This window comes from Mastigoproctus giganteus, chromosome 8 (assembly GCF_048544385.1).
Source record: "Mastigoproctus giganteus isolate SK-2022 chromosome 8, ASM4854438v1, whole genome shotgun sequence".
NCBI lineage: Eukaryota > Metazoa > Arthropoda > Arachnida > Uropygi > Thelyphonidae > Mastigoproctus > Mastigoproctus giganteus.
In genome coordinates this window covers 190403245-190424720 of record NC_143582.1, presented here as the reverse complement: position 1 = coordinate 190424720, position 21476 = coordinate 190403245, and the positions used below count along the sequence as shown (strand labels likewise).

At 34.4% G+C, this 21476-nt stretch overlaps 1 protein-coding gene across 1 annotated transcript in view; it reads left to right on the top strand.

Annotated features, from left to right (window-relative positions):
• Positions 1–21476, top strand: part of LOC150082101 (E3 ubiquitin ligase Rnf121) — a 100056-nt gene that overhangs the window by 47439 nt on the left and 31141 nt on the right. The window contains exons 3-5 of the mRNA XM_090379972.1: positions 13186–13327; positions 18581–18735; positions 19382–19610. Of these exons, the coding sequence (XP_090236098.1) occupies positions 13186–13327; positions 18581–18735; positions 19382–19610 (526 nt within the window). The remainder of the gene's footprint in view (positions 1–13185; positions 13328–18580; positions 18736–19381; positions 19611–21476) is intronic.

The window sequence follows — 21476 nt, the reverse complement described above, 5'->3', positions numbered from 1 at the left end:
AGCCATACTTGCCAACAACAAAGCTCCTACAAAACAGATCCGTGTGCAGACCACATTAGAGGCTGTAGCGGTACGTATTGTTTTGAATTTTATGCTAACCATAGTCTCTGTGTACCTTTCTGTAAACAAAGAATTCACAATAAAAGAACTGGAGGATCTCATAAAACAGCTTCCATCTCCTTTCATTCTGCTTGGAGATTTCAATGGGCATCATCCTATGTGGGGTTCTCCCCAGACAGATAAATGACAAAAAATCATTGAAACAGTTCTTGACTACCAGAATCTCACCTTGTTAAACACTGGTGCTGACACTCATATCCACTTTCCCACCGGAACATCAACTGCTATAGATCTATCAATATGCTCCCCAAAACTGTTCCCAGTCATTCAGTGGTTAGTTACAAATAACCCACTGAACAGTGACCATTATCCGATTATTTGCAAACTGCAAACACACGCAACCTCATATATAGTCAGTCACATAAAATGGAAATTTAACAAAGCAGATTGGAACAAGTTCACCAATGCAGCTTCCTTTGATGACCAAATCATTAAAAGCCAGCCTATAGATTATGTTGCTGACCACATTACTACACAGATAATAACAGCTGCAACCTGTGCTATACCCAAAACCAGAGGTTGGTACTCACAGACATGTCAATATCTGGTAGAATGATTCATGCCGTGATGCCAAAAAAGAACAGAATAAAGCTTGGAATCTGTTTCATAAGTACCCAACAACTAACAATCTGATTAACTTCAAGAAACTTAAAGCTAAGGCCCGTTACATGCAGAAAAAAGATTCCTGAATCTGGTTTGCTTCCACCATTACTAAAAATACAGACAGTAGGAAAATTTTGGACAAAATCAAAAAACTGAATGGTAAATCCCTCCCGAAATCAACACCCATCATAAGTTGGAAAGGTAAAGACTTCTCCTCCCCAGTGGAAGTCGCAAATGCCCTATCAGAATGCTTCTCTGAAACCTCTGCCACATCTGCATATGAGCCAGCCTTTAAACAAATAAAAGCCAATGCAGAAAAATATAAGTTGATCTTCAATACAAGAGCATGTCTTTCAAATCAACCGTTTACTCTTTTTGAACTAGAGAGCTCTTTAAATAGATCAACTAATAGTGCACCAGGGCCTGATGGGATAAACTATTTGATGCTTAAACATCTAAATAAAAGAACCCTTAATTTATTACTGATCTATTTTAACCGGATTTTCTCAGAAGGCTACTATCCTCTTTCTTGGCACCACTCAATAGTCCTCGCCTATCCTAAACCTGGAAAGGATCAATCAGATCCACGAAACTATCGACCAATATCTCTTAGCAGTTGCCTTGGTAAGACATTTGAAAAAATTATTCACGCTCGATTAGTGTGGTACCTAGAATCTCATTCGATAATGAACAAGAACCAGTACGGCTTTAGGAAAAATCGGTCAACTCGAGACCTTATGATCAAGGCAGAATCCAACATACGGAATGCTTTTATCCATAAAGAACATCTTGTCATGATCTGCCTGGATATCGAAAAAGCCTTTGATACCACCTGGCACTATGGCATACTTCAAAATCTGTATGCCACAGGATTTCGGGGTCAGCTACCACTAATCATTCAGAGCTTTCCCCAAAACAGAACCTTTCAGGTGCGTTACTGTAATTCACTATCTCGAACATTTATCCAAGAAGAAGGGGTCCCACAAGGATCAGTTCTTAGTGCAACACTCTTTGCAGTAAGGCCAAACAATGCTACAGACAATATTCCAGCTAATGTCGACACCTATCTATATGCAGACGACCTTACAATATCCTGCCACTCACAAAATATGCGCTCCATCGAGCGTCAATTGCAGCTCTCAATAAATAAAATAGAATCATGGGCATCCCACAATGGCTATTGCCTCTCTGCAACAAAAACAACTTCTATTCACTTTTGTAAAAAACATCAGCTCCATCCAGATCCTAAGCTGAGGTTAGGAACTCAACCAATAACACTTAGCAAAAATATCCGGTTCTTGGGCCTAGTACTTGACACTGAACTTAACTTTCAGGCTCATATAATGCAAGTACGAACTCAATGCATGAAAAAAATGAATATGCTCAAAGTTATCTCTTCTATGGCATGGGGAGCTGATCGCTTCACACTTTTACACCTTTATTGAACCTTGATAAGATCTTGTCTAGACTATGGAGCCCCAATTTATGATTCTGCACAGAGGACAGCATTGGCTTGGTTCAATCTGGTGCAGCATAATGCTCTCAGGATTGCTTTAGGAGCCTTTAAGACATCCCTTGTGCAAAGTCTGTATATAGATGCCAGTGAACCTCCACTACATCTTAGGAGAAAAGTATTGCTTCTCAGCTTTGCAGCCAAATTACGTAGCATCCCTTATCACCCCATCTGGACATATCTCTTTGAACCTCAGTGGGCAAACTTCTATAAAAATAAACCCAATGAAAACAAACCTGCTGGCATTTGGCTAGGAGCTAATGCAATGCTGGAACATCTATTTTGGAAATATATCTCATGCTGCAGACGCAGTACAAGCACCATGGGCAATATATATACCTCTATGTGATAACTCCTTTCTTCAGTGGAAAAAATACTCCCTATCGAATCAAAATCTTAGACAGTTACATGATGCTCATGCATTGGCCAATACTCAGTCTTCATGTATATACAGACGGCTCAAAAACTGACATGTCCGTAAGAGTTGCAGTGGTCCTTCTTACATCCACTGTCTCTGTCCAGTTACCAATTGAATGTAGTGTTTTTACAGCTGAACTGTATGCAATAAAAATGGCTTTGAATCTCCTTAATGACCTATTAAATACCCAGGTCATAATATATACAGACTCTTTAAGTGCAGTGAGTGCCTTACAAAATAAACTACTACATTCCCATCCACTTCTCACACAAATCAGATCACTGTTATGTAACCTTGACGAAAAGAAGCTGACTGTAAAATTTCTCTGGATACTCAGCCACGGCAGAATTCCAGGAAATGATCGTGCAGATGAAGCTGCAAAGCGCCCTGCTTGTTTTGACTTCGTTTCAGTTCCTTACTCTGATTTCAAACCAATCATACAACGGATATGTACTAAGATGTGGTCTGAAATGTGGCATACCCAGACAGGAAACAAACTTCTTGAGATAAAACAGAATCCACATTTGTGGAGATCCAGTTTCAGACTAAACGGGCACGAAGGGGTCATGCTTGCAAGAGCAAGAATTGGCCATACGCATCTAACGCACCTCTTTTTACTGCTGGAGAAGATCGTCCACTTTGCTTACACTGTAACTGCCTACTTACCATTAAGCACATTCTAATTGAGTGTGCACATTATCGTTCAGTTAGAATTGCATGTTTCAAACCACAGCTAAATTTACAAAACATCTACAACTGTCCCAAATACTTGGAGATGGTAGCAATTTCTCAGAACTTTTTACTTACCTGAAAACGATTAACGTCTACAGTCACTTTTAGACCTATTTCCTATAACGTATACAATCACTTCTAGACCAAAATAACAGGTGCAATTTGGCCATAGTAGCCCTTGCGCCATTAAACCCCACTCCAACAACATCTTCAGTACATCTTAGGGTGCAGGTCATTATACACTGCTCCACTTATATAAGTCCCTAATTAGATCTCGGCTAGACTACAGAGCACCTGTTTATGACTTGGCTAGGGAGTGCACCTTAGCCTATCTTGCATTCATCCAACATTCCTCTCTTAGGATAGCCCTAGGTGCATACAGAACATCACCAGTTCAAAATCTTTGTTGTGGCATCAGAAGAAAAATGTTGCTGATGAATTACTCAGCTAAAATTAAAAGCCTGCCTACTCATCATGCTTGGTCACTCCTGCATGATCCTCAGTGGAAAATCCACTATGCAAATAAACCCAGAACAATTCAGCCTGCTGGTATCATACTGCAGATTCTCATAGAAAGCTGGAACATCCAGTTTGATAATATCCTCAGAGAATCAAAAGATCCAGATCCCCCGTGGACTACCTTCACACTTTCTTCTGATGAATACTTTGAGCAATGGGGTAAAGGTTCCATAGCAAAGATTAACTTCCAACAACTACATTATGCTCATACACAAAAGTACCCCCAATTCACCAAGATCTATACTGATGGTTCAAAGCCTGACAATCAAGTGGGTGCAGCTGCTATCTTTCCTAACCCAACTGTCTCGTTTTCACTTCCAGCCGAATGTAGCAGTTATACCACTGAGCTTCATGCCATTAAGCTCGCTCTGAAAAACATCTCACTGCTGTCAATAAATTAAAGTATAATATATACTGATTCACAAAGTGCTATTTTAGCTTTGAAAGGCACTTCCTCCCTAACAGTCCTTTATTAAAACTCATAAGACATAAGCTGATGCAGCTTCATAAGCATCAACAAACTTATCTTTTCTTGGATCCCTGGCCACAGTGGTATTCCAGGAAATGAATGTACAGATGATGCTGCAAAGCATCCTTTCAATGTAGCCTCCACAAATGATCTGGTCCCATATCGTGATTATAGACACAATATATGGAGAACATGCATGGAACAGTGGACAGTGGTCATGCATGGAACATTCTGTGGAAAATGCAAACAAATAACAAGCTATTTCAAATAAAACCCGAACTACAATCATGGACTTCTAGCCTTCGTAAAAATAGAAAAGAAGTAATCTTAGCCAGAATCCGAATAGGTCACACTCACCTCACACATCTATATCTGCTAACATGAAATGATCTTCCTCAGTGGGCGCACTGCTCGCAACCACTTACAGTAAAACATATACTCCTTGAATGTAGCTTGTTTAACAACGCCCAACGAATGGCTTTTAGTTTCATTTCAGATCTGCAACAACCTCTGTCTCTCAATAGCATCATAGGTAAAGAAGCAAATCTCTCAGAATTCTTTTTCTCTTTAAAGCAAATTCAAATGTATGACTATTTCTAACTGCTGTACAAGCAGTTCTTATATGTAAATTCAATTGATTTGGGAGGTGCAATATGGCCTAAGTTGCCCTTGCACCAGAAAACACCACCACAACAACAGTTGGTCCCACTGTATAGAATTTAAAAACTGTCTGAGACCACTGTAGTCACCTTTATGAAAGGAATATATTAAGATTTTGAATGGTTTGGGTAAGCTAAATGCTTATGGCATCTTTCTTCTTTCTCCAGTTATACATGTGAGGAAGCATAAATTCGAATTGAGAAGGATGGTTGTAGGATAGGTTCATAGAAGTTTGCCTTCAGCCAGAAGGTAGTCGATTGTTGGAACAAACCTGTGGACTCTGTCCTTGGACAGAGAGTTTGTGTATAACAACAAAGATCACTAGATAATCTTCATTGCTAAAAGGAAGTGCTAAATGAGAGGAAGTTTGCTGGGATTCACTCATCTCAAGGTTCCTTTTGTAAGTAGAAAAGAGATGCCTCCAGGAATTTGCATATAGATTGAGAGTGATTCATCCTTCAAGGAGTAAAATGATATGTATATTTAAATCAATAAAGTTATCACTAAAATAGTTTAAGTGGTGTTTATTTATCCAGAACACTAGTTTATTGCTCAAATATATGACTGACCTGGAACCAGTTATTATTATAACATGCAAGTCTGTTTCTCCTTATCTTACACACTTTTAAGGAATTAGTTAACAGTGATATCAAGGATATACTGTACAGTCAGTCCTTGTATAACACGTGTTTACACTACACTAATTCGATCACACACAATTTATAAATAGGGGAACGATATTGTATATAACGCAATCCGAATTCGCTTATGCACAATTCGCCTTTGTTTACAAGAAATGGCAGTCCAATGTGGAATCGCCCCAACTGAATGCAACACAATAGGTATGAAGAGAAGATTTTGAAAATGTATTTTTGTTTTTTAAATTAGTGAAGGGGGAAACACATTTCACCATAATAACGTAAAAACCTGACAATTCCAGCTATCGGTATTATTGCAAATGCATTTTCAAGTTTACTATACCAGTTTATAATAGATTCCACTAGCAAAAATGCAACTGGAAATTGTTTTTATTGTTTTATGGTTTTAGTAAAATGAATGTGCTTTAGTAAAATGTGAGCTAGTGAGGCGTCAATGATGTGTCTCTGCCTTTACAGTGTTGCTTATTCAGTTGCTACACTCGCGCATCTTTGTTTATGTGTATGAAGCGTGCCTCCTCATTTTGTAATTGTGCTTTATTCCCTAAAAATGAGTAAAATACTTAAAAGGTGTGAAAAGGAAGCATCCTGGTGAATCCACTACAGATTCAGAGAGAAAAAGAAAAGCAATATGGATAGACAGAGGTGGACTGGGTCAAATTCTTACTGGGGAATTGTAGCGGCCTCATACTAGTGTTTATGGCCAAAATCACACTGGCCTTTGGCCCACCTCGGTTTCGCCGGTAAGTCTTATGGCCAGTCTGCCTCTGTCCATAGAGAAAAAAAATATGAAATTCTGAAATGCTTTGAGCAAAATGAAAGAACATGTGATATTGCACATGTTACAGGCCTAAATTGAGGCAATGCCAAGAATTAGAAAGAATGCAGAGAAAATAAAAGCAACTCATAGCAGGAACAACTCAATGCAATAAAATCCATTAGATCAAGACACAAAGAATTGGAAGAAATGAAACAGCTGTCATCTGTTTGGTTAGAAAATCAAATGAAGAACAAGTTGCTTACGATAGAAGCAAAAGCATTAGCAATATTTTATTACGACTATTATGTAATAAATATTTATTGTGTTTGGTAATGTTTTGGTTACAAATGTGTGTTTGATCTTGAGTGGTCGGCAACTAACCCTATTTTTCCCATAGGGCCTGTTGTTTATATTGCACAATTTTGCATTGCACGAGGGTTTCTAGGAACACAACTATTGTGCTATACAAGGACTGACTGTATAACAGGGGTGGGCAACTTAATTTGTTACGCGATCTACTTTTTTTTCTTCAAATTGTGCCACGATCTACCATTTCAAGAATTTCATTGCACATGATTAAAAAAGTTAATCAACATACTGAAAAATGTTGTTTATAAATTTTAAAATTAAATACAATTCAGAATTCTTATTTTAAATTCATACGTATTTAAATTTTTAATTTATGTGAAGTTTGTGTCTTCAAATTCATCTGCCAAGTTTTCAAAATTGAGAATGTACTGTGATAAGAATCTTCTGTATGCAAGTGCGTAAGAGTAGAGCGATTCTTCGTTTTTGTTTGTTTCCAATACGAAAAGGCCGATTCACACAGAGATGTGGAACCAAAACAGGAATTTAAACGTTCAATTAATTTTTTTACAAACATTTCCAAAAGTCTTTTTCCAATGATCTGCCTTTTAAGAAGTTATCGTTTTGCAATGTAATAATTTCATTTTCAAGTAATATTTTCTGCATGTGAAAAATCTCACAGATTTTTCTGCAAATTGTTTCATATCTAAGTCGACATTAAATGGATAAGAAATATATTGAACAATGTCTTCAATTATTTTAAAATTACTGAATCTGTTTTTTAAAATCATCAACAACTTTCTCAATTTCAGAAACATATTTCTCAGTATTAAGTTCAAAAGCAGGATATTTTTGCAAATGATCTTGATATTTGCAAAATGATAGAATTTTTTTTTTCTTTGAGAACTTTAGCCATTGCGAAAATTGATATTTATATGCCGAATTACTACTAATCATGTCACCCACATTTTTATTTTTTTCCTTGTAATTCCAAATTCAGACCACTTAATTTATTGGCGAAATCTGCCAAAAAAACCAGATCACACAACCACTCCGTATCTTGTAGTTGCTGATAATCATCTCCCCCTTTGATCAACAAATTTTTAAATTTCATTCAGCGAATTTCGAAATCTCTGTAGAAACTTGCTCCGACTCAGCCACCTCACATCTGTGTGTAATATCAGATTTGGTTCATTTTCATTGAGTTGCATTTTGAAAAGTCTCCGTTAAAGAGATTGTGTCCTCTGATGGAATTCACGATATTTTAAGCTATGTCCATAACACTTTTAGTATGTAATCTTTTGCTGGCTAACACTTGATGGTAGATGATACAGTGGTAACTCAAAAAATCTGGGAATTCATTTGGTACAGTGCGATGAATCCGTTAAGATGCCCCCTGCCATTGCTTTAGCTTCATCTGTTGATATATGAGCTTAAATAGTCATAATTTAAGTTCAATAAAATTTTTGAATGCGTTAAATATATCACGACCTCCAGTTCTTTCTTTTAATGAAACCATACCCAGCAGTTCTTCTCTAGTAGCAGAATCATCAAACACCATACGAATAAAAACGAGCAATTGAGCTGTATCACTGACAGCTGTAGATTCATCCAGTTGTAAAGAAAAGGAGACACAATTAGCAATACGAGCATGCAATTGTTCCCTCACATTTTTACTCATTTTTTTGATGCGTTGCATTACAGCATTTCAAGATAATTGCAGATCTTGAAGAGCACTTTTAATTTCATTTTTGTTCTTGAAATTTTCAAAAAGAGAATCTGTTATTTCTAAAAATGTCTTTGATGAATTGACCATCAGAAAATGATTTGCATTTTTTTGCAAGACTGCTCACTTCAAATGATGCTGCAGTTGCTGCTTTAGGTTGTAAACGAAGAAATTTTGTTGTGCCGAATAATCTGGATTTAAATTCTTTTAATTTATTTTTTCTAAGGTCACTATTAGTCGGAAAATCCGATTGGTATTTACCATGGAGTGCATTGAAGTGCCTTTCTAAATTTCCTTTTTTGGGTATAGCCACAGATGCATTGCAAATCAAACAGCAACATTACAAAAAAATTCTAGTTGCCATTTAATGAAAATGATAAGTTTTACTCTTTTTCATAGTATTCATTTTAAATCAAAGTGTATTAAATTAACGTATAAGTGTACTGTCCAGTTATTAATATTAAGTAAGCTAAATAAGAATTCAACACATACACTATGCTCTCCACAATGTAACTGCATGAATTTTCACTAGACAAGCCTAGCGGCTGCATGACGACAAGAGTAGTCGCGTGGTTCAGCGGATTTGTAATAAGCTTATGCAGTGGGGCATAATAATAATAACATTTAGATTTTGACTAATCAATTTTTTATATATATTTAAAATTCATCGTGATCGACCAAAATTAAAGCTGCTATCGGCTTGTTGGCCACTCCTGCTGTATAATAAACAGTTAATCTGTCAACTGTGCAGATATGATTGTCCCTTCCCTTTACAACTTAAAGAAAAACACTTGTATAAGAACTTGCTAGTATCAGTGGCAGGTTAAAAAAAAATCTGATTCCAACTAGGTATCAATCCAACTTTCTTAAATTTATACAAACTTTCTAGGTATAAAGTTATTCCATCAGTTAATAGCCTATAACGATAAAAGTGACCTTCTGTCGCTAGTAGCAAAATTTCTACATGATAAAATGCTACATATTGTCTTGATAGCCTGTCTGCACTGTTGAGGATTATGCTTGATTGTACAACTGTTTCTAAGTCATTTTTATTAGTATTAATTACCTTGCTGTCCAAGAAATAAGACAGTCTAGGATTAGTGTTACCTAAATGCTCTTTAGGTAACAGGTTGCTGTCTGTTAACTACATATACTGGTATTGAACTGTTAAAGTTCAGTACTAGTTAACTGCTATTTTTCCGATTAACTGAACAGTTTTATCTAGGATTTGTTGAAGCAGAATAACTTGTTTTACTATTACTAACTGCCCTCCCAACCTTTGTATCCTCAGCAGATTTAATATCATATTATTTATAACACCTTCAGCAATATCATTAACAAATATATATAAAAAAAACAAAAGACAGTACTCCATGTGGGATCTCATTCTTTGCTCCAGTCTACTGACCATTCCAAGGATGAATTTGTAAATTGGAGAGAAATTTGATTTTGAAGACCATTTCAATGATTTTGTTAAATTGTACATTAGTTTAAGAACTCTAATGTTTACTAGGGGGCTTCACCACCTGCTCGCTTTGCTTGCCAACCTCCGCGCATGCTTTACTACGTAAAATGTAGAGGTATAACGGAGTAAGTCAAATCTTTTCTACATAAAAGACACATCTGTCAAAATGCAATGATTGATATCTAATCAGAAAATGACCTATGTAATTATTTACCTGTGCATTTGTAGTGATGTAATTGCCCTGCCCATTTGTACCATGTGATCCACATCTCTCTTCTCCCATTGGCTATCTCACCACACAGCATTCTCAAGGTTGAATAAATATCACTATGTAATTATTTACCTGTGTTTGCATAGGTCACTTAGGAAAAGACCTTTTGCTTCAGGTTCCATAATGCATGAGGACTATTGTTGCAACCGAAAGAGTAGGACTAAAATATTTACAAATTATACAAATATGTAAAATATTTACGAAATACTAAACTATTTACAAATATAAAAACTATATCGGTACGATGGGTCCCTTCGTCAGCTCACATTAATATACAAAAAACATTACAATGGAACATCAAATAATGCCAAGCGTAGTGGTGTATTAGACAGTGAAGCATGTGCACCAGGTTGACCACACCTGGCATCATTTGATGTTCATTGTAGCACTTTTTGTATATTAATGTCAGCTAATGAAGGGACCCATTATCCCGATATAGTAGACGTATGATTGAAAATAGTTTAGTATTTTTTAAATATTTTAGTATTTTTTAAATATTTTAGTTTTTTGTAAATATTTGTATAGTTTTGTTATTATTTGTATAATAATAACTGATATATTAACATTATAACGTACTGATCGAAATCTAATCACGAAATGACCTATGTAATTATTTACCTATGCATTTGTAGTGATGTAATTGCCACACCCTCTTCTCCCATTCTCTTGAATAACTTATGTAATTACCCCACCCTCTTCTCCCATTGGCTGGAATAAATATCACTAGGAGGAAAACTTTTTAATGTATAGATAGATATATGTTAAATTTTATTTCCTGTTTTGCCATCCAATGGTGTTGCTATTTTACATTTTTCAGTTAATTTATTAATTTTTTTTTATTGTTTCAGGATAATTTGAACATGGGAAAAGTACCATTAAACCCTAATGAAGTAGAATATTGAAATTGTAATTGAGATGGCTTGCAAAATATGAAAATGCTGCCTAAGTTGCATGCCAGTTCAAGAAGATTTTTGACATAAGCTACCCACAAGAAAGATCATAAAGCAAATTTTGAAAAAGTTTGATAGAGTGGGAACAATGCACTATCTACCAAAATCTGGTACCTTGTATCTCAAAGACATCTGTCAATCAGAACTTCTAAGAGAGGGTAGACTTCACTATCTCAGAGAAAGTGAAGTTTAGAACTTAAAATGTCTAAAATAAGTTTAAATAGAATCATAAGGAACTTAAATGCAATGTTTAGCATTATCCCACATTCATACAAAGTTGGAATGAGGACAGCCCAGATAGAAGATTTGGAATTTCAGTGATTGATGATGTTTTATGGACTGATGAAGCTACATTTAAATTAAGTGTATTATTAATCACTATCACTGTCTTATTGTGCTTATTACTGTTTTGACAATCCCTATTTATTCTCTAATAATGATTTAAAGGCATTTAAATTTCTAATGTGACATTCTAGGCTGGAATATGGGCAGTTCTCAGACCTTTGTTTCCTCAAAAAAAAAAAAAAAAAAATGAAGGGAGAAGGCTATCTGAGACTGCTAAAAGACATTAATGCAGTCTAAAGTTAGTTTTCAGCAATGACTTTTTTTTTTATGCAGCTTACTATGCAAAAGTTGTCTGCAAATTTTTAGGTTAAAAGTTTCCACATCAATGGATCAGATGGCAAGGTTCCGTTGAATTACCACAGTTCTGTTATATGCTCCCCTAGTGTAACACTGATTACTTTTTGTGGAGATTCTTAAAGGATAAAATATTTTGCAATATGCACAGGTCTCAGCCGGAGCTTCAGCACTCAATATTTAAGAGAATTTGGGAATGTTTTTGAGGAATTGTGCCTAAAATTTTGAATAAAGTTTTTGTAAAGACTAAAATGGCTACAATATAAAAAGTGTCGTAAAAAAAAAAATTTTTTTAAGGTAATTCATGTCCTTTCTATTATGCTAGCATTAATTAAAATATATAATTAAAATAATATTGTTATTTACAATCAAACATGGTTCTTTACTTATGGACCACCCTGTATAAAATATAAACTAATATATTCCACTTGTAAATAGATTGGTTGGCTATTTCATTTACTAGAACAATTTCAAGGAGCTTTAACACAAGAATTCTTTTCATTGTAATTGATCTAACTGCTGAAATTTGCTGGAAAGCTAAATAAACTGTTTTATTATTTTTATATTAAAATTTTTTAATAAATTAAATTTTTTATGGTAACATAATGTTATAATTCATTTAAAAGCACATGAAATGAGCTTTAAAATGAATCCAAACTGCCCCACTAGGACCAGTCTCAAGTTATTTCAAATACAAGTATGACAGAAGAAACACTTCCAAAAAGACAAATTTTCCCCTACCCTTATAGCTGTCATAGCAAGTTTCTATCACTGTTTCTGTGCTTTGTGGGTCTTAGGTAAGCGCTACATCCAACAAAGCAGCCAACACAAGGCATTGGGGTTGGAGTATGGCCACTGACATCAGTAATAGAAAAGAATGATTAGGGAGGAAAGGTTGGCCCAATGTGGTTGTTTTTCCTGAAGCTCATGTTTGCTCTTGATTCACCTGGACACACCAACCAAAGAATACATACAGTTTTACAGATATGATTTACTCACACCTTATAGCCTTAGTTGCATTGATTCAAATTCACAAACTATAAAAATGCTGAAGGGTTGATTTCTTGTGCTGATTTGGCACTGATTGATTCTTTACAGTTTAACTGAATGCTTGAAATGTCTGTTCATGTTAGGTGTATTCTAAAATAGTATTTAACCCGACCTGTATGATTTTAAAATAGTATTTAACTTGACTTGTATGATTTATTGACTTATTGACATATTGTATTTTTGAATTTCTGTTTTCATAATAAACTTAAGATTTGTTTTTACAAAATGATATTTTCCTTAGGGCACACTTCTTGTTATTGTTTAAACAACATATTTATATACTTGTGTTATAGAGTATTATTCTAATTTGTATTTTAAATCCTATAAGGTATGTTCATCAGCAGTTACATGAAAAGCATCGTGGGCATGAAGCTATGCATGCTTGGATGATTCTTATCCTGATAACTGCAGTTATTGTTGCTCAGATACTTCTAGTAGAATGGAAAAAACGGCACTTTAAATCTTACCAGGTAAAGAAAATAGTTATATTTTTAAAATTATAATAAAATATAAATTTTGTTCATGAATATTTATTTTTAACATCAATTTGTAATCATCACTTAGCAAGAATGATTAGGAAGCCAGTCTCGATGGTTGAAATCACAGCTATGGGAATTTCTTTTAGTAAAAAATTTTCAACGAGATTTTGAGTTTGAGATTTTATTATGTGTGTGTGCACACACATGATCAGCAGACACGTGTCTAGTATAAATAAACATTTTACTGTGACTGGAAAATATTTTTAGTTTTTTTTTTAAATGTAATTCAGTTGTGCTTTCCTCTGTTCAGAACTAAAACAGATTTTTAATATTATGATATCTCTCTCTCTCTCACAAACAAGTCTTACCAAGCACTCCACAATTTATAATTATCAGTTACCCTCAGCTTCTGAAATTTGGTGAAATAATCAAGCACTTAAACCTGCATGGAGTGTAATCTGCCTTTAAGAAATTTAATTTCTTAAAGGCAGATTATTCTCAGACATTTCATGGTACTTCCTATACAACTCCTTCAGTGACTGTCAAGACATCAGAACTGGTAAATTATGGTGATTTGATTTACATAAAGTTGCTAATTTTTAATTATACATTACCTATTTAATTTGATTACACATTAATTTGATTAACAAACAGTTATTAGCAAACATCAAGTAAAGATTAAGCTTTAACAGTTTTAAGTAATTTTAAATTAATTTTAAATTAGTTGTTAATTTAGTTAATAAGATGAATTTAAATTAAAAATTAATTACATTAACATTAAGAAAACAAATAACTATGAATACTTACACTCCTGTAATGCTGGCATTACGATGCCATCAGTCTCACATACTAAGATAGTGGTTTACAATCCATTATATATATATATGCTTTGTACTGTATCTCAAACTAAGAAAGTTTAGAATTAAAACTCCGGTTAAAGTCTTCTAGGGCCAATCTTAGGTTAGTTTGTTGCCGAGGGTGAGGGTGTGTTGAACAAGGATGAGGATTAGGTTGTTGTAGGATTAGATATCTGTTTTTAGATCTAACTTTTGTTGAGCATTTTAATTGTGTGGGTGATTCAAGATTATTTTAGAAGGGATTAGGGGGTTCTTTTTTGGGATATACTTATTATGGTTAAAGAACATAAATACAACATAGCCCACAGTCAAATAACAAAATCAGATTGAGCTTTCCATGCCTGTTGCGATGACCACCAATGGGATTTCAAGAACAGCTCAGTCCTATTCACTGAAAGGTACAGGAAACACAGACTATACAAAGAATCTTTTGTTATTGGCATGACAAACGATATGAACCGAAACAAGGGCATGCAGATAGACGATGACCACATACATATTTTCAAAATCAGAGTATTAGAGCAGATAAAAAAACAAAAATAAAAACCGCAATAAGTACATCCCAAAAAAAAAAAGAGGAAAACACAGATGACCCCATTGGAAAAAAGTCCATATGAGCTCTGAATCAGAATATGGATGCCTAGACCCAAACAAGCCTCATTTATATTTCATAAATGACAAAAAAGAGCTCTTTCCATATTTTGCTATGGAAGATTTTTTTTTACAATATCTATTGTAATGACACTGATAGATTGCTTCATGTCTTTGGAAGAGAACATAACCAGAAGAATGGAGTCTTTCATAGACTCACTGAAATTAAGCTAGAAGTAGTGCTACACCACAATGGAAACATACTTCCAGCTATGCCAATCAGTCATGCTGTCCACATGAAAGAATCCTGTGAGAACATGGAACTTCTCTTAAGAAAAGTACAATATGATAAATACAAGTGGCACATAAGTGGAGGTAAAATTATTTGGGATAATTTTAGGTCTACAATCTGGCTACACAAAAATGTTGTTCCTTTTTGTGCGAGTGAGACAGTTGAGCCAAAACTGTTCATTATAAAACAAAGATTTTGCTCTCTTGCATGAATCTTGTACCTGGAAAGAAAAGTGTTATCTATCAGCCACTAGTTGATCAAACAAATATATTTTTACTAACGGATGGATAGGATTGGATATGGTTTTCAATATTTAAAACAAAAGTTTCCACAAGTTAGTGATGCCAGAATCAAAGGTGTATTTGTCAGTCCACAGCACAAACTTTATGGCCCCATAACATCATTTTTGCTGGAGCCCTGTTCCTGTTCTAATCACTTTGACATCATCACAGATTGCCAGTACACAACTGAAACTGAAATTCTTTTGTTTTCACTGCATTTCAGGATCGAACTAATATAAGTAATTATTTATTCCTTGGCGATTATGTGGATAGAGGGAAACAGTCCTTGGAGACAATTTGCCTACTTCTTGCTTACAAGGTAAAGTATCCAGAAAATTTCTTCCTCTTAAGAAGAAATCACAAATGTGCTAGTATTGACAGAATATATGGATTTTATGATGAATGTAAGTGTGGCACATATACAAACAAAAATATTCTTAAGAACTAATTTTAAGCAAATTGTACCCCAGGGGCTCACATCTGGTGAGTATGAGCTGGATATCATCATTCTTCTCTTTCTTGGTGATTCCCTTCTACTTCTGACTCTCTCTCTCTCTCTCTCAGGGTAATGCGAGAATTTTTATTTATTTTTTTGGCTGATGCAGCATAAGCCTCAGGCTTCCTTGCACCATATGGCTAATATTAATACAAAGGGGTGAGGAGCATTTGAAGATTTAATCTGTTTTGAGGGCACAAGTTGCCTACCATTTCTAGTTATACAAGTACACTGTTGTGTGGGGCAGTAAAATATACAATATTTTGGCCTGTAAAGATGAACAGTAGTTAGCCTGAAATTCATTTCAAAATTATACATCAAACAATGAGTAGAAAGAACTAACAATTTCAGAGGGAATGACAGTTGGATGTTATGTGAGAAGAATATCTCTGCATGCTATTGCTGAGAAATTAGACATTCTCAAGTTGACAATCAGCAACGTGCTGAAGAAATGAAAGTCCAGAGGTTGATACTGAGCCCAAGAAATAGCTGAGTAAGCATAAAATATACTGCCTAATAGGAGCTGATATAACTTGATGACTTGCCTTTCCATCAATAAAGGAATCGGAGCTTAGAGGTGCAAGCAGCCACATCTGGTGTGATTCTTACCTGTAGCCGTTTACCTGAGAGCTGCATGCCATGAATTTTCATGGAGGAGTGGCAACCCACAAGCTTTTAATAACAAAAATTAATGCATACCAGTAATTGATATGGTGCATTGTACACCTGGGCTATGGATCAGTGAAATCAGTCCTGGAGTAGTGTCACATTGCACGTTTTTCTAGTCTGAGGGAAAGACATGTAATGTGATATGTTTCAGTATGGAGAATGTTTACTACCTGTGTTTTTTCCAACTTCACAGTTCAAAGGTGGTGGTGTTGACATCTGGTGTATGGAGTATTTCTTGTGGTATGAACTAGGTCAGTGATGACAAACCAATTATACGCTACCCACAAGCATAGAAAAATATACTGGCATGCAGCAACTCATAAGTAGTTTTATAATGCTTAAAGTATATTTTATTTGTAGACATTTGTTATTGTGGTCAGTCAGCCATATTTAGTAGTGAAAGTGTAAGTAATTGTGAACAAAATTATGCAGCAACAAAGTTTTCATTAACAACTTTCAAGTATTTTTATCTTTTTTTATTATAATGTCAGTACAATCTATTTATTAATTTTAATCAATCCTTCCCCCCCCCTCCCTGTGGCATGTGATAATATTTTTGTTTCAGCTTATTTTCTGGTACATGTGCCAGAAAAGGTTCACCACTACTACACTAGGTCTGCTGGTCATAGTATGTGGTACCATGAAGCTGCATCCTAAATCAATGTTCTGGACTGTTCTGTGTTGTACAATTGTTTGGAAATGGCCCTTTACACCTTCCAGTACAACAACGCTCCATGTCACAAAGCAAGGAATGGGAATGCATTTCAAGAGGAGTGGACCACCACATTGGAAGCTTTTGGAGAGCCCTTACCCTTTACCCAAGTTGAACATATTTGAGATGAACAAAACAAGCACTCATTATTAACTGAGCTCATAAAAATGCTTTAAAGGAGTGGAGCACAATTTCTGCCAGCAGTCTACCAAAAATTAGTAGAAAGTCTTCTGTAGTAAGTTAAAGCAGTAATTATAGGCATTTAAATTATAGGTGAATATCTGCACATTAGCATTAGTAGAGGCATATGATGCAAGCTTATACAGCATCAGCCTCCCAAAAAAAAAAAAAAAAAAAAAAACCCAACCATTTCTACCCTATCCCTCGCTCCAAAAGTTTTTCCAGTTCTTCCTTGAATTTATTTAAGTTGTCAACTTCCACATTGACCAACAGAAATTTGTTCCATCAATCAATCACCCGCTGGCTAAAGGCAAATTTCTGCACATCTGTTCTTTAACTGCCTTTCCTCAATTTGAATTTATGCCGCCTCGGGTGTGTAATCTGAGCAAGAAGAAGAATCCCATCGGTATTGAGCTTTCTCAAACCATTCAAGCCCTTATAATACACCTCATTCAGATTACCTTGCAGGTGCCTAGTCTCCAGATGCTGCAATTTGCAGAACTTTCTTGGTAAGAGCAACCCTTTGTTCCCCTTCTCTGTACTTGTTCCAGCAGATCTACATCCTTCGTAAAATGAAGCCTCCAGAACTGTATGCAGTACTCAAGGTATGGCCTGATCATTTCCTCATACAAGGGGATAATCATCTCCTAATCCCTGCCAACAAAATTCCTGTATATCATTGATCTGCTCTGGCAGCCTGTCTGCACTGATCAGAAAACTTCATATCTGACTTGCACAATTACCCCCAGTTCTTTTCATTCTCTGCTACCCTGAGTGTAGTACTGCACAGTTGGTATGTTACTCTGGGGTTACTGAGTAACAGTACCAACTGTACCAACATATTAATGACTTGCTAACCTTTACAATGATACAACAAAATACTAATTGGTAAAACTGTTCCCAGCATAAGTAGCTTTCTAAGTTGTATTTTGAATACTGCATTCAGGAATTAATCATCGGACAAGTTTTAGCCTGGCTTAGAAAATATATTTTCAACTTCCAAATCTAAATTTTTCCAAAGAAAATTTTATAAGAAAGTTTAAGATGATTTAAGAATCAAATCTTGTTTAAAATGATTAATCTTCAAAGAATTCAGATTTAAAGTTGTTTATTTTTATTTTAAAATTAATTAACTGAACTTTTTTTTTTTTCTTTTATGCTCCCAGAGAGTATCCATGGTTGGTATGTGGTTTATTCCTCTTCTTGTTTCACTTCGGCATGGTTGGATACGCTTTATTATCACGTGGGTCATTTTCACATTATTAACATCCGTAGTTATGAGTAAAGCTGTACAGAAGCCTATAGCAGGTATGACACCTAGGTAAGTTTAATAATTTTTTTTTGCATTCATCTACTCAACTTTCAAACAAAAAATGTTAATCTTTTTTGTAATTTAAGTGTAGTATGGTCTTTACACCTTGCACAGTATTGATTCACTTACAGATACATAATAGTATATAGTGCAACTAATGTACTTGAAAACTGCATTATATACCACAGAACAGTTGAAATACAAGGTATATTTTTTGCTTTCTGTCAGAATTATTTAATGATATACCCATTGCAGGACTATTTATTTTTCTTTCATAATGGTTCTTTAATGTCTGCACAAGCAGCAGCTTATAAGATGATTATGGACTTCTTTTATTAAAGGGATTATGTTATAGAGTTATAATTTTGAAGTTTTAATTCGTTAATATATGTATATAAATATTCCTCAGATAAATTACTGACACTACTAGGTGGAGTATGGAAAATTTTTATATATTTTCTACATTATCTGATTGTGAGATTACTAATATTTTTGCTCATTCTTCTTTGTACCTTTTCATCTATAAATATTTTTGTAGGATTCCATTTCTATATAAAATAGAAGTCTTATTTCTATCTAAATCTGTTTCAGTATCAGATGTTATATTAAACTTAATGGATTTCATTAAATTTAACATGAAGATTCTGTTTTTTAGGTTGGTATACAAATGGTTTTACCTTGTATATATGCTGAGTTATGCATTAGGCGTTATAGGATATATAATAATAATGATGACGTTATTGGGAGTTAATCTCATGTTCCGATCACGTCCACAGCCATGGATGGATGCTGGCCTTATGTCTCTTTTCTATGGATTATATTATGGAGTTTTAGGTAGAGATATATCTGAAATTATTACAGACAAGATGGCAGCAACAATTGGAGTAAGTATTATTTCATAAATATAACTTTGAAATTTGCAAAATAATGCATAATAATAATATAGGGCAGTATACTAAAAGTTGTCACTTAAATTTATTTTTTGACAATATTAAATGATAAAATCAACTGTTTACCACCAGTGTAAAGTAAATTCTTCCAGAATAACCTCTGCAATTTAGAAAACTGGCAGTATGTTACGTTTGTATTTGCCAGTGATTCTGACTATGAATGAATTCTGGCTACTTCACCTCAAAACTTATTTCAGTATCAAATTGTTTAAGCACTGTCAGAAAAATTTCTATAAGGAGAATGTTTCTTAACAAGTCTCTGGTGTATTGCATTATATAATGGTTAGGGGAAAATTGCATTGCCAGCCCCCCCTTTAACATTCTCAGTATTAATTCTGTTGTATAGTCAAGTCCCTTGATGGGACTTGACTATACAACAGAACGTATCAAAATGTATGAATCATTTTGTTGTACTGAAATTTTATTCTAATGGATATGCTGTTCAACAAGAGTTTTGCCACACAAATAAAAATACAGTAGAATTTCGGTTATCCAGAATAATTTGAAAGGCTGATCTCTTTTCTTTTTTTTAAGTTAGTGGTAGTACAGTAAGCGTCGGTTATAGTGATCACGTTTGCAAATTGAATTTTGATTATAATAAGTGAAAGATCGATTTTACTATCCATTTATAACAGATTGTACAAACAAAAAGCCCAATAAACCCGAAAACTACAAATTGTTTTTATTGTTTTTTGGTTGTGACCTCTAGAATTCTATGTGACCTTCAGAAGTGTGCTTTAGAAAAATATCACTGAGACTACTGTGTTTTCTCAGAAACCATGAGTGAATTTCAGATTAGTTTAGCTCCAGATTCGGTAAGAATAATATCGGCCCAAAACTGTGCGATTTATTATTTTTCTCAATTTTTAACGGTAAATGTGAACAAAAAGAAAATGCGTAGTTTTAACATTGCAATAAGAAACAGAAATTATTAATAGAATTCTAGAATTAGAAAAGGTGAAAATTTAGGAAATCTCTCCAAAGAGTTTAATGTGGAGACTTCAACAATTTATGACATCAAGAAAAATTCCAATGCTATAATAGAATTTGTATCGATTATGGATAGTGAAGAAGGATCTAGCAGGAAAAAGATGATGTTGAAACCTGAAAATGCCACTTTAGAGAGTGCACTTCATATTTTATTTTTTTTATTATTATTTTTTTATTATTTTTTCTTTCTTCAGAAGCATAGTTTAGGTGAACCAGTGTATAGCCTAATGTTGCGTGAAAAAGCATTGGATTTTAATTGAAAATTAAGAGGTAATGAAGATTTTATGGCAAGCACAGCTTGGCTGAAAATTTTAAACTTTGACATGGTATACATGAATTAGACATTCAAGGCGAGAAACTTTCTGAAGACGAATCAGCAGCAGTGTCCTTTAAAAGTAAGTTTGCTTCAGTTAAGCAAGTTACAAAAAATAAAACATTTATAATGTTGATGAGATGGTCTTATTATGGAAAGCATCACCGAGAAAAACCCTAGCCACCAAAAGAGAAATGCCTGCATCAAGTTTTAAGATGAGAAAAGAGCGAGTTACAATTGCTATTGGGACGGACATACAGATTTTCCCTGCTCGTTATTGGTAAGTCGAAAAAATCGAGAGCGTTTAAAAATCTTTCTAATTTTGCTGTTTTGTATAAAAATCATAAAAATGCCTGAATGGATGTTTCTGTTTTCTGAGATTGATTTATATATTTTTTTAATTTAATTAATCTTAATTATTTAATTTAATCGTAAGATAAGATTAAATTTATTTAATCTTACCGGGAAAATTTTCTGGTTTGATTATCCAGAAAATT